At 30.6% G+C, this 21,305-nt stretch overlaps 1 protein-coding gene across 1 annotated transcript in view; it reads left to right on the top strand.

The window, feature by feature from the left end:
• Positions 1 to 4,194: 4,194 nt before the first annotated feature.
• LOC145316777 (uncharacterized) overlaps positions 4,195 to 21,305 on the top strand; it is a 49,892-nt gene continuing 32,781 nt past the window's right edge. Inside the window, exon 1 of the mRNA XM_080157508.1 lies at positions 4,195 to 4,802. Coding sequence (XP_080013634.1) covers positions 4,693 to 4,802 — 110 coding nt within the window. The 5' untranslated portion in view covers positions 4,195 to 4,692. The remainder of the gene's footprint in view (positions 4,803 to 21,305) is intronic.

The raw sequence follows: 21,305 nt of genomic DNA, 5'->3' as shown, positions 1-21,305 counted from the left end.
CGATTTTATTGAATAATCTAATAGTCATATACCTACTTTGCTTGCGAGTTTTTAAAATTCAATAAAATCTTTAAAATTGATGATTTTATGTTCATTTGTTTAGAAGTTAGAATTTGTCCGGTCTTATTTTCCCCACCCTGTAGTTGTTGTTGTTGTAGCCATGATTCTCTGAAGTTAGGACTCAGATGCACACGGAGATTGGAAGTGAGAATCCTTTGGCCAATCTTAGATTGGTAAGCTTCGCGCACAGCTGATTGTATTCTATGTTACATTACAAGCTGACCCGCAATTCTCGTGGAAGCTACTCAATTATTACATCACCCTGGCCTAGAGTTTTGGCAGGTGTTCCATATTAAGCCACCCTAATTAATGGCACTCTCATACGAGGAGCATGGATAAGGGAAAGCATAGTTAGAGCTGCTTGATTTGTAGAATCCTAACTTCCTACAAATCTCCCCCCTTACAACCCTAGGGCATCTTAGGGAAGGTTGCGTGATCATAATCTGACAAATTGCGACAGCATTTGTCAACCAAGTGCAAAGTCTTTGTGGGGACTTGAACTCGATTTCTCCCAGCTCATACCAATAACGAAATTAATTCGGAAGAAAATCACGAAACCTATACGTGTTTTTCAGCTGTCGTTGGGGGGCAACACATCGTAAAATTGACGACCTCTCCATTTGCCCCCCAAATATTATTTTAGATTTATTTTGCTTGTTGGTTATACCTTATTCCTGGATTTCTCCCAGCCACAGCGTAGTGCGCTAACCACTACACTATGGGACACCCTTCCCCCACCCTGTATATGTTAGTTATTCGGTCTGTCTGCTCTTTTTACACGATCTAAATGGCTGACCGAATGTTCCATAATTCTGTGACATTCTATTGTTAAAATTATCACTAGTATAGAAACCTATAATGAGAAGAAAACGCAGTATTTTTTTAATTAATTAAAATTTGGTTTTTTTTGTGTAACATTATGATTAATTTTGTAAAGAAAAATATATGTGGCTACTCTATCCAAAACAATCACTGAAATAATTTAATGCATAAAATGCCTTTTTAACATTAATTCTTATATCAATAAAAAAATTGTGTAAAGCACTGCTATAGTTAATATTTGATTAGAGTTGACGCTGACATAAATACACATTAGGTGATGAAATGTTAGCAAACTTAAATAGATTTAGTATACTAGATGGCTCATCAGACACACTAAGCAGTCGACAATCCAGGACAAAGATTTTTTTTTGAAAAAGATAAAGTTACAAATTTTTAATCAATCAATGCAAGCGACAAAATTTTTAATGATATAATTTGCCAAAGAAAAGCTTCACATTTATAAAAAAAAAGCTTTCTTATTATAAGAATAAAACAAATAGATATCGTCCATCAATACTTTTTATATTTATTAAATCTTTACTTGTATGTTTTGTTACAAATTCACACAAAATTTCCACAGGACTAAAATTTCTTCCATTTTGGACATTTACTTAACTAACCATCCAAAAGATTTTGCTTGGTTTAGTAATATTTTGATAATCAGTTTTAAGTTTAATTAGGTTTCAAGTTTTTTTAGTACGGGAGCTTGTATGCAGTTAGAAGAGTGAACTTTTATTTTGATATAATCACCAATTGTACCATGTATAAGAGAACATTAACAATTATTAATAAAACGACTCGAGAACTCACCATTTATTTGATTATTACCAATTAATTTTAGTATTATACACTTTTCATCAAGCTAATATATTCATTTTAAGTATTACAAATGGCTGCGGCCAAAGCCTTTAAAAGATTGCTAAATTCAAACCCGCAGAATGTTTTTCCACGCGAGTTATTGTTGTACCTAAACAAGATCTAAAACAAGACTAAAAATGATTATTTAGTCAAACATCCAACCTCTGAAGCTTGTAAGAAAATCCTAAATTTGAATATGTTGGGCCTTTCTTTTGCCAAAGCATGTCTCTATCTCTTTATATTATCATTACTCTCGTAAAATTTTAGCAACTAGTTGTTACTCTAACTCAACCAATTTGCTAAAATTGTAATCAATCTTTTAAAAAGGAGAAGGATACTATTTTTTTCATTTTTATTTGAAGGCTAAATAATATACTTAAAAGGTTGCGTGATTAACACTAAAAAATTTTAATTTCAGTTACTACGGTCGGTATAAACGTTACATTTATTGTACTGTCTTAAACACGAACACATAAATTTACTCTTTTCAACCATTTCGCTTATTATCATTATTTTTTTACGTGTAACAATATAAGGGTTATCCATATATACGCGAACCTTATAACAATTCAAATTTCGCAGCTTGTGTTAAGGTAAGAAAAATGTTAGAACCACTGTAAGCTCTAGTTTTTGTAAATTTAAGTATTATTTTTGTGTTTTTTGTATTTAAGTAGCTACGCCCATTTAGCAATTCCGGTTTAGAAGTCTCTTAAACCGTAATTTACTGCTCAATTGAGAAGTATATTCTTTTTTGGCTGGCTTTTTCTATCTCTCTGTCTGTGAAAGATAGAATGCTATAACTAAGTGACTTTTTAAATATGGGTATGAAACATAACTGAGTGTTGATTTTTTTAAATATTTCATTAAGATCCGCCACTGTTTTCCCGCTGACCGCCGACTGCGGCGGCTATCAGCTAAAAGGGTGAAGGAAGCGAAATTTTTGACCCACCTTTAGTCAGAAATTCATTATCAAACAGGGGACTCGCACACAAGTTTCAAGCCCTCTAGCTCAAATAGGAGCTGAGGTAATAGCCCCCCCCCCCCCCCGACCGATAAAGGTACGAGGTAAAGACGCCAATGATAATAAAAATTCTTTGTAAATAATTCTCAATGTAACAATAAACCATAATGTTGTGTTTCATAGACAATTTTTGTTGCGCTTCTTTTGAACGTAATGGCCTTTAAATCTTGTAAACAACTGATTGAGTTCTCCAATTTCAGAAAAATTTACTTAGGTTGGTTCTAGGCTACCTACTATATTAGATTTTGACCCTGGAATGGTTTTTGACAAACAAAAATGTATTTTATTAAAACTACTAATGAGACGACATTTACAAATACCTTCTATTATTTCCCTTTCTTGATATTATATTTTCCGAATAAATTGTGAAGTAGAAAAGTTTTTAGATTTACTCTGAGATAATTGGCTTGTCTTTCACCCCACTCCCTTTCATACAGTTATGTACAGAGAGCGTGGCTACTCTATACAAATATTTTGCCGTCCCAGTACGTAATGAAAAAATAAGCCATGATACAGAAATGTCGTTTGATTAATTGACATTACCTGCAAAAAAAATTGCAATTTAGACAGTCTTTATTTATAAGCATTGGATATCAAAAGTAAAAGTGAAAGATGATTTGAATTATGATTCAAGTAAAATGATAAACTTGTAATTTATGCCAACAGCGCTTTTTAGTAACTATCCTTGTTTAGATTATTATTTACTTTACTAAAACAATTATTTAAAACATATATTTGCTTATGGGGAATTTGTTGTGCCATGCTTAAGATATTTGTATATTCCCTAAAGTATGTATATATATTATTTGTAGCGCAGCTACTCTATATTCAGAGTATTACGTACGCCCTAATATTCTAGCCATGCAGTGTTCCGTATGATTACCCATTTCTGTTTTTCGTAAATCATTTAAATTTTAAACGTACTTCTGTTTAGTCTCGTTCATACATCCGCACTTGTACAGACTATTACACATACACACAAGAAAACCAAAAGTGAATTATACCTTATTTATGATTATCATAATTATTACTGTTTACTGTTCTTTATTATTACCTATATTTATATTTTGTAGCTGTTCTTTTTTTAGACATAATTGTCCATGTATATGTATGGAGTATGATTTGCTAATTACATCTGAATGGGTATGTTATATGTATTGCGAATAAGAGAATTATTCTTTTATTGGATCATACATATCTTAATATTTCTTTGGAAATATAATTTAATTTTTGTATTTTCTAAATTCTAATTTATCCATCCCTAGTCGTTTTTTTTAAATTTCTCTCTACAGAAAGTATTCTTTCTATGTCTAACTCTAAAGTATATAGATAGAGAAAGAAACTTAATGTAAAGAGAAAGAAAGTGATAGAGAGAGAGAAGGAGGGGAGAGAGGGTAAGTTGAGGTCGGTATGCTTCCTCTCTTTTAACTACAGTTGTACCCAGGCCATAACTCTGTTATGAACCTCCGACACTTACTACACACATATATACAAATACACATCTTCTGTTCATCAGATAGTAGTAGCACTATCAAAGCATTTCTAATATCATTTTCATAGTTGGCTGGATATGTGTGTTAAATGCTTTGCAAATGTCTAAAGTGTATTATTTACACTTGGAATATCTGATAAGTGAAGAAAACATATTATATGTCAAGAGCGTGGCATGCCAAAGTTAAGGCAATTAGATAAATTCAAAGTGACGTAGAGGAATATTTGCAATGTGAACAATTTGTGTGACATCCTCTCTATTTATATCCAGACTTTTATCTTTGCAATATTACAGTCTTATTACCAAGCATATATCATTTATATGGTCAACAATGGGCAGAATAAAACAATTAATTTGTGATTTTTGGTGATGATAGCAATTTATTTACCGCGCCTGAAAGCGCATAGTAGAAATAATCATAGATATTCTAAATTTTCTGATGAGATTTGTGATGGTGCCCAGTGCTGGCCTGTTGGTTCTGATCCTGCCAGCTCTGGTCCTTCCAGACACTCTGGAGGTGCCACAGGAAGATGTTTACTCGCATTACAGGTACAAAATCTAAATACTAATTAAAACCTTAAAACAATCTGCTTTTGAAATCTTAAATATTGTTTCCCTAAATAAGAATGCGATGTACGCCACTGCGTACATAAAATGTGTAAACCTGAATATCCATCCATGATAAAATTAATCAAGTAAAAGTAAATATAGGTGGTACACATATACTATAGTGCAGTTATAACATCAACAATAAATTAATCTTCTTGGATAAGACAATAATTTAATTATAACAATCAAGAGATAAAAACCAAATGTTTTGCTCTGAATATTAATACACAATAGAAAAGATAAGGACAGTGACTCATATAACATTCTTAAATTTACCACTTTCTTTTCTGTCAGCCAGACATAAGCTTTGTTTAGTCAAATGGTGTTGTTTGTCTGTATGAGAGTGTACATTTTTATTTATTTTTATTTTATAAACTTTTTTTAAAATTGTTGTTATTGACTGGTATAAAAGTTGGAGGCAAAATTTATCAATATTTAAAATCAAAACATAACACAAATAAATGTGACAAAATTAATGTTGGAAAGGTTTGATTTATTATAACATAATTAAAGTGTGACAATAAACAACACATAGACTTCTAAATTATTCAACATAATTTATTTTAATTCAAGGTGTTAATAAAGCAATAGGATGTGTATCTACATAACCTAGAACTTATAATGTCATGATTTCTTTATATTGTCTTGACAAATAGTTTTCCACAAAAATTTCTCTTATAAAAGACTGTAAATAAGTAGAAGGATGTCTGCCGGCCTAAGCGCTTAAAATTTTCATGAACGATTAATCAACGGGGCTGTGCATGGTTTTTCTAGGAGGGTCTTTTCGTAAAAATAAAGTCTTCCTCTCCCCTCGAAAAAAATACCATTAGCTTTAAAAATATTGATATTATTTGAATTATTTGGGCATCTTTAATATTGGTTTTATTAGGCTACTTGATAATATGATTTGTTTATTGAACATTTTGCCCTGACTGTTTGCTATCTATTATGTGCCAGGCTCGGCAGCCGCCTGTAAGCCTCTAGGAAATCAACCTTATATAATCTTTAAAAACATCAGATGGAAGTCTAAACTAGACCTAAATATGGCAAATAACAATTCAAGCACCCAACCCCAAACGGGTTTAAATTTGAGTTTTAGTCGCTGCTGACGCTCGGATGCCGAGCCCTGATGATGTGTCCCAATACTGGGACATCTAAGAAGCTAAATATGATAAATGGTAGCACAAATTATCACAACAGTTACTGCTAACATTTAGCACACACAAACACTCACACACACATACAAACAAACATTCACACACACATACACACAAACATTCACACACACATACACACAAACATTCACACACACATACACACAAACATTCACACACACATACAAACAAATAGTCACACACAAAAGCTAAAACACACTTAATACAGTGTAGAGTGTAAGCGAGTTACAGTTTTCTTAAGCGAATAGTAAGATCCAGTAAATACTGCGACCGTGGCTCAACACGTATCGCATCCTCTCGTCGTCGAAAAGGTTCGAATCTCGTGCCGACACCGCGTTATAACTAAAGACGTTAAAATTGGTTCTTTCTGCTGCTATGTTAGATGTTAGATGTGCAACATTTATAGTTAGAGTAGGGGGAATGCCTTGGCCCAAAAACAGGCGCAACTCGTTACCATGCACAGTTGGGACTTCTCAGACAAAGGTCGTGCATCACAGAGAGTTGGTTGTCTGTTGGATGTTACTTCACCTAATATCCTTGGGTGTTTGGAAATAGAAGGATGCGTATCAGTCACCCTTAGTCTTCCTGGATTGCTGGACCAGGACCTGGGAAGTACATCAAGTCGAAAAGTCCTGGACTGCAATCCCGCCCGTACGAGGTAATCCGAAGTTAAAATACGCCTTATCGAGAAAAAAATCATACTCCTAATGAACATTGAAAAATCATCTCCTTGTTGATTGAATGCAATTCGTAAATCTTTAAGTATACAATTATATAATTCACTTTCTATATTAGTGAAAAAGTATCAACTAAAGTTATAGTTCTTAATAAGGTATGGTATTTATTGCTCTATAGAATAAGAAAGCTAATTGAATTAAAGTTTATAATATAGTTTAGTGATTCATACATACCAAAAATCTAGAAAAGAAAATTGAGATAGTAAATAGTAATCTTAGCGTATTCCATACTGAAACATAAACATACAGACACACAGATTGTGGAGGGCAGGCACACTTAATGTGCATGGAAATTTGATATGATATATTTGGGTTATAAACTCACTTTCCCGCCTGGAATAAATGGCCATTCTCATTTATATATCTGTCCTGTGGCGTGCAGAGGGGGGCTGTATCCACCATCCCCTCCGTCACAATTAAGGGGGTGGATACAACCATCTGGGTGTCCACACCTCTTTAACCACATTGACAAGTGTCTACACCCCTTGATACGCCATCCTATAATGCAAGGGGGTGGATAAAAAGTCATTTTTTGTCGTCTGTAACATATCCCCCTAAAGCTCAAATCACTCGAATATTGTTTAAGGGGGATGTCAAAAGTTTTGGTAAAACTCTGTGCACGCCTCTGTATCTGTCCTTTTATATTATATCTATAGCTCTTCCTTTAATATCAACATTTGTTTTATGAATAGCTTTGCTTTTTATAAAGGAATGTAATGTTTAGTATTTCTTTTATTATACGATTACGAGGACCATCTTGCCTTGATGGATTGTTGCAAAAAAAAAAAAATTTTCTTCCGCAAAATTTGAAGTAACAAGGATGGCAAATTCTTTGCAACAGGCGAAGCTCAACAAAACAGAAAAATCTAAAGGACAAAAAGTATTTTGAAAGTAAATATAAGCAACTTTTTTAACAATTAAAGTAAAACATTTTCTCTTTTTTAAAGTTTTGAATGGTAGTTTTAGAGATGCTCAGATATTCCAAATCGGCATAGAAATCACCATTTCAAGTTTTAAATTGATAGGATGATTAAATCATATACATGGGAAAAACATATACATGTTTGGAACACTGACCTTTCAATAATAACTATTGAGTGCTTATGCTTATCAACTTCCATTTCCATGTTATCCATATGTAATGTTTTAATTTGTTAAAACCCCTAAATAAACCATCATCAGGATATGCTTACGGAAACACCGTTTTTGTAAAAAGTTTTGCTTTCGAAAATTATATTTTTCCACGTTTAATTATATTGCCATGTAAGAGAACTATTGGCTTAGCATTAATGGCCTTACGTTGAATTTATTTTCTCTTTTTAAACTATTTCAGTAACACAAAAAATCTATGTTATAAAATATACCTAGTCAGCTAGGTTTAGGTAAAAACGTGGAAGTTATGCGGCTGAGTTTTTTGTGTGACGGTTCCTTATGTCAATGAGCATCCGTATATCATTTACTGAATTCGTTCTTCTGTTGTTAGTCATGCTACAAAAATATAAATATTAAAACATACATATTACATAAAGAAAATGTTAATTATGTTATATTTAATGAATTTATTTTTGATTTAGGACCACTAAACATCTTCTCATTAAATCATTATGTCCTTATGTACAATGAAACAATATTATAAGCGAAGCATCTCTACAGTGTTAGTTTCCTGCATTTTCGCAATTTTACAACAAATTTATGTACAATTTGTTTAGATTTGCAAATTAATGTCTTGCTTTTTAAGTTCTGAAACTCTACAAGTGTTATTGGTTGTTTGTCCTGCCTCCTGATTATAGAGCTTCGCTTTTATGGATATTTTCATGTTTATAATAAAAAATCGATTATTTTACTTTTTCTTTTCTTTAAATTTTCCCTCGCTATACTTTTCCAATTTTCAATAAATGCTTTTTTCAGTATCCAGATTTTTCTCAAGTTTTGTAAAAGCTGGAAAAGCTTAGAGCATTGTAGTGCAAAGAATGGTTGGCAAATATTTTGTGCAAAATAAGGCATTATTATGGGCTACATAATACAATATTGCAGGGTTAGGCAGCCGCAAAACTCAAGTGTCATTAAATTAACAAATCAGCTGATTAAAAAAACATTTGATAAGGTTGAATACACTCCATATCCCTTTTGATTCTTAGCTTTGCTTAAGAGGCAATAAAATTTCCGACTTTTGGCGACTTTTTGGCGGACGCAAAACTTTGCAGTTTTGAACAAGTACAGCAAAAAGGCGTGTGTTTATATGTCTTTTATTATTAGCACTGCTGGAGCTCTCATCCAATATGATTTCTTGAATTTAAAAAAAAATCTTTTGTATTTATGTTCTTAAGACATTATAATATTGATAAAAACATCCCAATTTAATTTTACTCAACAAACAAAAAACATGAATTTATATATAAAAAATATTAGGAAACATTAGAATTATGTTTAACATTTATAAATTATTAAAACGTTCAATATCTTTTAAGAACTGACATAAAAAGTTCTATGATATTATTTATTAAATAATTCTTTTGAACATGAAGAATATGTTATTCACATACACAATTAGATTATAAAAGAATAAAAGTAACAAGCATAAAGTCGCATACAAAAGGTCAAATATTCTGCAACAAAAAAAATAATTTGCAATATTTGGCTCAGTGGCCATGCGAATTTTGTTTACATATAATTAGAGTGAGGCTGAAATAACAATTCTTGAATTCAATGTTTGTTTTGAAATATTTTGTCCAGTTTATGAGAAGTTTATGGGTTTGTTCATTACTATAATTTAGTTTAATCACCACATCAACATGATAAAAATTTATTATTATCTCAACAAAATGGAAACAGCAATGTTTTATAATATGTAAAAATTGTTGATTTTATGCCTTTTCATTTAAGTTGTCATAGGAATCTCAGCATTTTGAGTTTAATTATCATATGATTTAAATCTTGTCTTACTTTTCTATTTAAAAAATCAGAAATAAAACATTGAAAACATTTTTTGGTAGCGAGGGGAAAAATGAATAAGATTTTCTCGGATGCTATTTCTGATATATTGCTTATTTTTTTTTGTAAAGACCACCTTTTTTCGAGGAGCATCAACTTGTTTTGTCAATCGGTCTGACAGTCATGCTACAAAAGATATTAATACATTATTATGTAAAAGTTCCGTGATTGTCTATTTTTTATCATATTTTGTCCTTCTTTTTTATGACCACTAAACAAATTATCTGTAACTCACTTTGTCTGTTTGTCTATCAATGATTTTGTTGTGCTTCGCTAATTATGGATGTTGTAATCCTTATATATATTTATGTAGAACAGTAGAATATTCTTTTTATAAAAAAATCTTTGTAAATGTAAAATAAAATCCGAGTCCAAGAGTAATAGCAACAATCTGTTAAATGATTTAGTATATTAATATCTTCAGCAATATTATTAAAATATTTGGCACAAGCTGCTACGTCCCTAGTTTCTAGTAGCCTCAAACTTGAGAATCATAATATCACCATAATTATTCTTAAAAATCTGAGAAAGCGATTTACCGAAGTGGGTTTTTACCTACCTCCAGGAAAGTACCGTTATACTAATTGGACAGTCGGACAGACAGACATCGTTCTACTTTGTATTATGATTTTATTTTCCGCCCAATGCGGCCATTTTGTATTTGCACAAAAAAATCCGTCAAATTTGAAAATGAGAAAATATTTGCAATAAGCATTGATGATGGTTAGTTAGTGCCAGGGATGTAATTGGATACCTTGTGCCTATTTTTAACAGTTTGTTCTATATAATTTTATAGGTTTTATAAATAAAGTGTATAAAAATAAGTGTATACTATAAAGATATTAAATCTTATTTTAACACCTTACAATATTTTTCCTCAAAAGAATAAAGTGTAGAAATTTAAAGAGTCGGTCCCCTAGTTTAAGCGAACGTACATCTAGACAGGCCCACTATGCGCTATTTTATTAAAAAATATTTTTTCAATAGAAAAACTGCTGTTCAAGATTTAACTGTCATAAGAGATCTTAAGGGAAAAAAGGTTGAATTACAATATTTTTCTTACTGTAATCTTCCTTATCAATACCCTGATTCCTGGTTATTTTAAAATGCAATGGACGCTGTGATGGCTCTGATTATTATTGTTGACCAATTTACACAATGCACCTCACTCAGTCCAGGGGATAAGGATAATGATATGGCACCAAAACAAAAATCATTCTTCCACCTACTTTAAAACTAGTTAGAGTTAAAAACTTATGAGTATTGGATTGTTTTATTTATAAAATTTTATCGTAGCTTGCTTTTGTATGGTATGATACAATTGACTGTTTCATATTTTATTTTCATTATTGTTTTAATTAGTGTAATGGTCAACATGATTGTAATAACGTAAACATCATATCCAACTTTTTTTTGTAATCAGTGGCGTCCACAAAGTTTCGCCTTAAACCAAAATCAAGAGGGGTGTAGTGAGGTGGAATACAGACAACAAGAGGGGTGTGATTTTATTGTCATGTGGTGGATCAACCCCCTACATAATCAACAAGTCCCAACAACGTCCTTTAAATAGTGAATTGATTCACGAATAATATTTATTCAGGTACCACAACCTTTTTCCTGACTTAGACCCACTTGTAAAATAATGAATCTTGTTCATTTTTCTAGGCCAATTATTATTATTCTTTACAACTTTACTAAACCAATTATTCAAAGTTAAATGAGTAACAGTCTTGGTTAGATGTGTGGTTTTAAGAATAGGAACTGAATTCTTAAGATTGGGTTATGGTTTGAATTTAAGTTTACAACATAAATAGAAATTATTTTTCCATTTAAAGAATTTTAATTTTTTTGCAAATCTTAATGTTTTCATTTCAATAATGAAATGCCAACAGCGTCTAGATGAGAATTATAGCATTGACAAATTTTCATTTCATATAAACAAGGACAAATATTTCAATACGTAGCGTAGCAATATCAGACTTCTTTAATTTAAGACAAATAAAATCAATGATTGTAAAGTATTTACATTTTACACATATCTTTCAAACAATTATCAGTCTACAACATCCTAGGCAACAGAGTTACGGACAAAGCATAATTACAATATATATATTCGCTTTGCTCAAATAGAAACATATATTCAAATATATTTATGTTTAGATTCAAATTTCAAATGCAAATATTCTCATTTCAAATATTCGAAAAGGAAGAGAAAAAGCAGAAACGAAAAGTAACAATGCAAAGAGTTGTATCTTTTTAAAAGCAAGCCAGTTTCTAAGCTTTAAGGTCCAATAATGGCCTCTTAATATTGATATAGAGAGAATAATTTTTATTCGAGTTAACTTGCAATAAATTATGCTATTAATTTGTCAACAATTTCACATTCTAACAAGGATGACAACATCCATAAAAGCGAAGCACTGAAACGGTAGGACAAACGGACATTAACACTTGTATGGTATCTGAACTGAATAATCAGAATTTAAAAGTATTAGAGTCGAAGCAAAATTGTAAGTAAATTTGTTGAAAAAACTGCTTGAAGCAGGATAATGTTTATGGACATACTTACATTTTTGGACTTGATTATAGAGTTGCTTCGCTTATTATATTGTTCGTTGTTGTCCCAGGAATCAACATACCAAAAATCAGATCAAACGGATAATTAGAACACTTGAAAATTTGTTGTTAAAAAAGTAGAAAAATTAACATTTTTAAAATGGACGTACGGACATTCTGGTAATGATTATAGAATTGCTACGCTTTCTAAATCGTGCCCAACTACTACAGGAATCATCATGCAAAGTTTGAAATCGATAGGACAATTCTAACATGCCTAAATTAAAAAATAAAAGCTATCTATCTCGGACGGACGGACGGACCGACCCTAATTATAAAAAAGCTTCGCTTTTAAAAACAGATAGTAAATTTGTTTTAAAATAGGCATACCTAAAAATATATGTTAATGAATGATATATGTCCTTCTCTTATTTAAGTGTATGTAAAATTTTTTTTTTTTTAAAAGGGCCTATCAATATTTTACTGCCTTATATCTTGTCTTTAAATAATTACTCTATGCAGAGGATAAATGTTTGCAAGGAAGCCCTAGCAGTAATTATTACAATTAACTTTTATTATGACTAAATGAATACATTATAGAAATATTATGTATTTAGTGAGATATTTGTATAATGCTGCTTTTTAGTCAAGCAATAATACCAATTATGAGTATAAAAGATACAAACATAAGACAAAAGGACAGTAAGCCAATTAGTTTATAAGTATAGGCCACGAACAAATTAAATAATTAGGGCTCGGCAGAGAAGAATGAAAACTATGCTGCGGTTTACAATAATGAAATATAAAAAATTGGATTTTCATAATTGGGCTAGTGGTTGCAGCTTGTTGATAAAATATGCATGCAGCTGTAAAGCTTTGCTGAAATTTCCAATTTGAATTTTTTTGTATTTGCTACCCAAAACTCAAAATGATTAAATTTACATAGGACTGCCCCTTAAAAATTATTTCCTAGGATCTGTTTTTTTTTTCCTTGTGCCTCAAGAAATTGTGTTTCTACGTATGTGAAAGTATGGAATGAAGGACAAAGGATTGTTTATTTATTTACCTTAGTAATTAGTATCAATACAACTTACATATACATATTATGTTCATTATAATTGGAGTTATAACAGTCATAAACCTTTTTTTGCTAAGACATTTTCTTGAATTACATTTAAATTAGAAAATGAACCTAAAATTTATCTTAAAACTACCCTATAAAATAGAAGATATTTTGACATCCAAACTTAACATATTACAGATGAAAAGTGTAAAAGTTCCCTCATCTATACTTTTAGCTATTTAGATGCTAATACATATTTTGTTTTCTTATTCTAAATCAGAGTAAGATCCTTACGTGCAGCCAGCTAATCTTTAACTTAATAAAATGTAAAAGAGATTTATAAGGAATTTTTTTTTATGTGAATGAATAATATGCCACCCAAAACTTAAGAATTTAATAGGAATAATAATATGATTCTTATGGAAGCTTCCCATTGATTAAAAAACAATTGTGTATACTACCAAACAAAGATTAAAAGATTAGATGCTTTTAAGTGTCGAAATTTCTGTGATTCGTTTCAATCCATATTGCATTGGTTGCAGCTTTTGTAATTTTTTCATGTATCTAAAATAATTGTTAGAATATAGATATAAGCTCTACATTAGGGATATTCTTCTTAAACTTGAACTCTGCGACAAACATAACAAAAACTTCCTGAGCTTTGTTTTGTTTATGTCATGTGTATGTGTGTGTGTGTGTATGTGTGTGTATGTATGTGTGTTTGTCTTAATGTTTGAGTTTCTTCTTGTTTCATGGTTTATATTTGTGTGTATGTATGATCTTATAAGGACTGTTTGTTTGTTTTCTATATTAGGAGTTTGTTTTTGTGTACCCAATATTTTCTTATTTTATGACTTGATGTTACTAATTCTTATTTCCAACAACTATAACTCACATGTTCCATGTTTTGTAGTAATGTTTTGACGTCCAATGGAAGTGTTTAATTTTATAACCCTTCATTTTACCCCCCTCAAAATTTTTTTAATTACATTACATTAAAGTTACCCCCTACTCCCAAACCTTTGAAACCCTTCATTTTATCCCCCTCAAAATAAACAGTTTGGACTTCCTAGCCTGTAGTTCATAGGTTTGATTGATAAGTTTACTAAATGTAGTACAACTGTCATAATTGGGCGAGGCTAAAGAAATAACAATTATTAATGAGGGTTGTGTAACTTAATTTGAACCAATAGAGATGACGTGGAGTACATTCTAAAATGTTTTTTTCCTTCCTATGAATGTATCTCATCTTTATACATGAAACCATTACCACTGCACTGCAATGAAATTTGGATATGTTTGAAACAGTGTATGTATATATTTTATTGTATAAGACCAGAGTGTTTCTGTTCAATATCAATATCCTTGATGAATCTATAATGTCTTCACATTTGCATTTTCCATTTACATTCACACATATATACTACCCACACACACACATTTACACATAACGTACTGGTCCAGGAATATTCTACTAACTCTCAATCATACACAAACCCACCCACACACCTACACACAAACACACACACACATAATATACAATTTTCCAATAATATATCTGGAGATATGACATATAGTAAAACATTATGTATGTAAATTTGTAATAACATTATTTACATGCATATTCAATATTCTCCCATTAAACATGAATTTCTGGAGGCTAAAATTATTCTTGTTATATCAACAAGAAGTGCAACATCCATAAAAGTGGAGCTTTTCAGTAATTACACAAAGTATAGATTTTTGGTACTTTAATGATAAATGGACGTTATTTAATTAAACCCATTTTTTAAAGCGTATAGGAAAATATAAAGTTTAGTAAATATTGTGAATAAAAATAATATCATCTTAATGATATGAATACCTAATCACAATAGTTCTTGCCAATTTGATTTCTAATATCTACACTACATTGATAAAATTTTTGATGGAAATTTATTATACACAACAAGTTAATTTTGAATTAGTTCTATAGCTTTCACTTATCCTTTTTAACTGATTTTTTGAATGCTGAACAGTATATAATACTAATCTGAAGAAGAAAAAAATATAATTCTTATATAATAATAATTTAATGTTACCATCTAGTAAAATTTTATATCAAAACATTATTTATGCTTTAATTTCTATGTAAATTTTCAAATATTGTTTTTTTCCTTTATATTTGAAACGAAGCAAATAAAATATGAAGAAGATGGATGGGGCGAGCAAAATTGATATACTTCACCCCTAAATTTGATACGAGGTGTAGCATTCACAACAAAGCAAAATTTTATATTAGATTTCAGTTCCTCCAGGCTATACACATACACACACATGTATTGAGAAATGTCTTGGCACACAGACATGCCACACACACACACATTTAATACATTTGTTATACATGAAATATTATACATTTATGTGTTCTATGTATTTGGAACAATGGATTTGGAATCAAATATTAAAGTTTGCCTATTAAGGAGGGTTGCCAAATTTAAGATAAGTTTTAAATTTATAAACATTTGCATGGAATAAAATTTTATTTAATTGTTGATTTCAAGTTGGATAAGTTTTATCAACTCTATCAAATGCCTTAGATAAGTCAAAATACACAACATATGAAGACAGGCTAAAAACATATCCACAAAAAAAGAGCAGTGATATCTATTGTTGGCATGTATTGTCAATTAATCATAGAAAATGAATTATAAGAAATATCAAGATAACGTATATTAATGAGTAGCTGCACTAGTAGAAAAGAAACAATATACGTTCGTTAGATTGATAAAATTCCTTATATTTCTTTGTTTCTCAAGTATTTGCTTTTTGTCTCATCTATTTTGAGAAGTTCTACATCTTGATGAGATAAATATCCCAATATATAAAACTTACTTCTTTTACACCTTTTACTAGGAAAAGAAATAAAATCTCATAAAAAGAAAGATTACAACTATGAAACAAATAAATATTTAAGTTTTGGAACCATACCAAAATAGATAAATTTGCATACAGAGCTATCCGTTTTGTAAAATAGATTAGGAGCAAATACCTATGTATATTGTCTAGTAGGTATGATGATCTCATTTGATTTCAAGTGACCATCAAAGGGCGTCGTCTATCTTACCTAAACGTGTTGCTCAATCAACTGGAGATTTAAGATTAAGTAACATCCATCAGGAAATCAACCTTCTTACTGCACAACCTTTCTTTAGAAGTCATAAAAAGGTAATAAGTGGGGCCTTTTTATGAGACATTGTATTCCATACAATCGAATTAATAGGTCACGCCAAACATAACAGCGGTTGGTACTATTTTAACGTCTCTAGCTTGATAACCCGCGGCATTAGCGTAAATAATAGCGTCCTTACTTAAAGTAGGACCACACCCAGTCATACTAAATAAGTACATAATACACATCCCCAATAAAGAAAATCTATGCTAAAAACTAAACAAAATTGCTATTCCAAAAAGAAAATATGTAAAATTGCGAGACAGGGTAATGTTTGCGTAAAACTGAAATATTATGCAAATTGAATTTTATTTAAAAGATAAGCCTTTTATAAAATATCCATAATCCTGTATTATATCCTTGGATATTTACAAATTATATTACAAAATAGAAAGATATTGTTACATCACCTCATTTCTTTACAGATTATAAAACAGAAAATAAGGTTCAGTCAATAAAGATAACATTTTAAAGAAAAATTATTGTCTTGTAAACCCAATTACTCTAAGTTTATTGCAAAGTTATAGGATTTCTATAATTGTGTATATCATTAGTTAAATCTATCTGTTGTGTCTTATTCAAAATTTTACATTTTTTACTTTATTTTATACTTTTTAAATTGATTTGGACATAATAAAAATGAACAAAGATCAATTTCAAGCATTGTGCTTTAATTGATAGCTTGTCCTTCAAATTTTATCTTTTTAAAAATAATTTTCATTTAGTGATTTTGGATTTATGAAGATTTCTTGTGAGGCCAGCTAATAGACGAGTTACACAAACACAACATACAGAAAAGTTCATCGTGTAAAGGGATTGTCTGTCTATCTGTAATATATATCAGATACACAATGCTATAAAAAAAAGGACTTAGGTTTTTTGTATGTAGTTTGAAATTTCGATATCTTCTGAACCGATTGAGTTCTCCATTTTAGGGAAGCTTTACACGAGTCCCGGGGTGATTTTAGGCTTTTTTCTTCTTTAATCATGGGATGGTTTTCAGCAAATTTTCCTACCCAACCCTTCTACTTTGAATAAGAAGCCTCTAGATGCTAGGGGCGCAACTGCTAGTTTCTGAAACATTTGTCCTGATGCTAATTTATTTTACCTCACGGCTTCGATCCGATTCACTACCGCTGGATACAAACAGGTTCTAAAACATTATTATATTGTCCATGAAAACGTAAATTAAATGATCTCTACTCATCCTGTTTGTTGTTCGCTAAGCCTAGAGGCGACGCAGTGCAATGTGCAATTTTTAATAAAATTGCATTAAGAATTCTGATTTGAAATTATAAATGGAGATATAAATTGTGTGACCTTAATTGTAGAAGAAACCACTTCTCTTCCCCCACCATAATTGGTTAGGCCCGGATAAGCTGTGTTTCCGTCTGACTGACAGACAAATAGCCCGGCTAACTATGTCATGTCAATTTAAAGTAAGTTTTGCTTCTTATTATATCACGCAATATAGCTTATATACAGTGTGGATATAATCAATATAAATAAAAAACAGCAAACAAACAAAAAATAGTTTTATACCTAGAAATTTTAGGTTTAGAGAAAGATTTTTTTGTCTATTGCAAAATATCTTTGGATGTTGGCCCTAATAGATTGCTCCATGTTCAGATGGAATGGTTGTAGGCTATTTAGGGGGTGAGATAGTGTTTTATAGCTCAGCTGCTCTGTAAGTCTAGAATTTTTATCCGACTGAGCGAAACGTCTTATTAATATGACATGTTATAGAAAAAGAATAAAAAGATATCAAACTTATTAATAAATGTAAACATGAGAAATTTTCTGGTAATACCTGCCATTTATAAACTTTACCGTTCTGTTTGTATGATAAAGGATATGATTGTTCTTGCTAATCTTTTTAGATTTTCTATTTTTTTATTAAAAAGGTAAGTTTTGCACATTTCTCAAATTAATTTTTGTGAAAAATGTTAGAAAATTGAAAATAATTTGTATACACAATATGAGGAGGGCGGAGGGTAAAGGGAATTTTGGAAATACATCAGAACATTATCCCCTCCCCCCCCCCCCTAAATCTTTTAAAATTTCAATTCACCCTCCCAAAATAAATAATTTGTACGTCCTTGTGTATAGTTGTAACCTTCCCAGATATCATGCGAAGATATTCTTATGAAAAAGTGAATGTCGATATGTTTTGTGGACACGAAATATATATTCCTATATCAATGCGGCGAATCTAATATATTGATATATACTTCTATATAATATATATATAGTATATATTATGTCTGTATGTATTGAGAGAGTGAGAGTAAGAGTGAGAGAGAGAGAGAAAGAGAGAGAGAGAGAGAGAGAGAGAGAGAGAGAGAGAGAGAGAGAGAGAGAGAAGGAATATATTGAAAATTCTTTGTTTCAATTTCAAGAATGTCAGATTAAGGGGACAACATGAGGTTTTAACAAAGTGATTTAACCTCAATCAAATCGATTTTAAATGTTTCGCTACTTTGTTCAAAAATTCTTTGTTATCATGCTTATTTAGTTACTTGCCTATATGTATGCCTCTTAATATCTCATTAACCGTTGGAATGGGAATTCTGGAAAACTTTATTACGGTTTTAAGTAAGCTTGGGGTAAATCTCGGTGATGTAGGCTAATAAAATTTCCAAAATTTACTTTTTCAGTTTTTAAAATTTTGGATATTTAACTTTTTTGTTATTTAATGGATTTCTAGGCAGGAATTTATTGCGGATTTTTTCTACTCTAAAGAAGCCAACTCTTGTATACGTAGCTACTTCTGGAATCTATTATTTTATCCATACATGTATGTAAAATATATATATTGAAGTAGTGACAGACAGAAGGAGTAGGTCTTGCAGTGTAGCTTATGAAACCCGTACCCATGCATTAGAAAGGAAAATAACATAAGTAAGTAATTACAGATATTCCTATTTAAATTTGTTCAAAATGCTGAATTTTATTATAATAGTTTGAATATTATTTATCTTTTTGAAAACTAGTATCCATAGAATAGAACAGAATCTTAGTCCTCTTGAAGGATATCTACTCCGTCTAAGCTTATGTCAGAATATACAAATACTTATATACAGACAAATTTGGGTGTGTGTGTTTGTGTTTGTTACAGACTATGGAATATTATAATATTGAATTCAACATCATAACAAGAATTTCGCAAATTAGTTTTATAAAACTAAAAATGTCATCTTTGAGTTTTAATTTTCAAATACCTCCACAACATAACAAAATTAACCTTAAACATTTAAACATTTAAAACTTTTACATTTTACACATTTACCGTAATTTAATTTGGGTTTATTCCTCCCCCTCGACAAAATGTTACCCCTTGGATAGAATATTGTAATAACTAAGCTTCTCCAATTTGAAATATTTGTAAATGTTTTGTAACCCGTATTCTTATTTTCAATAAAGAAACGTTCAAGTAATATATTTTGTAAATTTAGGTTCAGCCAAATTAATAAAGATTTGGCATTATATACACTCCTGCAAATCTTATATTCTGCATTTTGGCGTTGAATTGAATATTGCAAGGTTTTTTTTGTAAAACGATAGTTTTATAATATATATAATAATATATATAATTATTTTATAATATATATAATAATATATATGATTATTTTATAATATACTAGCGGCTACGCCCCTAGAGGCCTCTAGGGGCATTTGAGGAAGAGAAAGTCAAATTTTATAATTCAATTTCTTATTTTAGCTTTAAAAAAAAAAATTGGGGGGGGGATTTTTCATTTTTTGGGGGGGTTAGCTGTGTCCCACCCCCCAAGAAAATAGTTATAAACCTTCCCGGGACCTATGAGAAGCTACCCTGTTAAGGAGAACCCTATCGGTTTAGCGGTTAGCGAGATCCTTCGGTACAAACATACAAACACACACACAAACACACATCCTGTTACTTTATTATAAGGATATAATAATATATATTATTCTTTTTACGGTTTCGAATCTGATATATAGTTGCTGGATAGAAACCAGTTCTGAACCATGAAGAATAAAGAAATATAATTATTATGGCTCTAATATGATTTTTTTCTTTCCATATCCACGGACAATTGTATTTATAAACTATAAAAACTAAGAATATATAAATATGAGACTTTAGGATGACACGACGTCACTCGGCCAACTAACAATTGATCTAATTTATGACATGTAGAGTAGCATCACTATAAAAATCTGTTTAAAAACTTTAGCAATGTTTTTAACTTCATCTATTTCTATGTATTGACAGATGGAAAATAGTGCCGCACTTTATCCGAATTTATCCAACAAATTCCTTTATTATACTCTATCACCTCCCCCCTCCCCCTTTCAAAAATATTAGTAAAGTAGTTTTAGGTTAAGAAAGTGGGATGAGGTCCCCTGCTAAATTAGTTTACCCTTACAGAAGCAATAATTAATTATATATGTACATATATGTTAGCGGGAGAAATTTTTATCACATAGCAAAATTTGTGATTATGCTTTAAACATTTATTTTAATTTTACAGGTTTATTTATTCAGACTAGTATGTTTACTTTTCAGTAGCGAGGCATCTTTACAACTAAGGCCTTTCATCGTCCTTCTTCCGTGAAGGGTTGACGAAGCTCTAAACACGATTTTTCTAGTAATTAATTACAGAATATTACTACAATGTGATGTACTGCAGTACATCACATTGTAGTAATATTCTGTAATTAATTACT

Source organism: Acartia tonsa, chromosome 4, assembly GCF_053477335.1.
Source record: "Acartia tonsa isolate MP-2025a chromosome 4, ASM5347733v1, whole genome shotgun sequence".
Lineage (NCBI taxonomy): Eukaryota > Metazoa > Arthropoda > Copepoda > Calanoida > Acartiidae > Acartia > Acartia tonsa.
The sequence above is the reverse complement of the archived record's forward strand: the minus strand, read 5'-3'. Positions and strand labels throughout refer to the sequence as shown.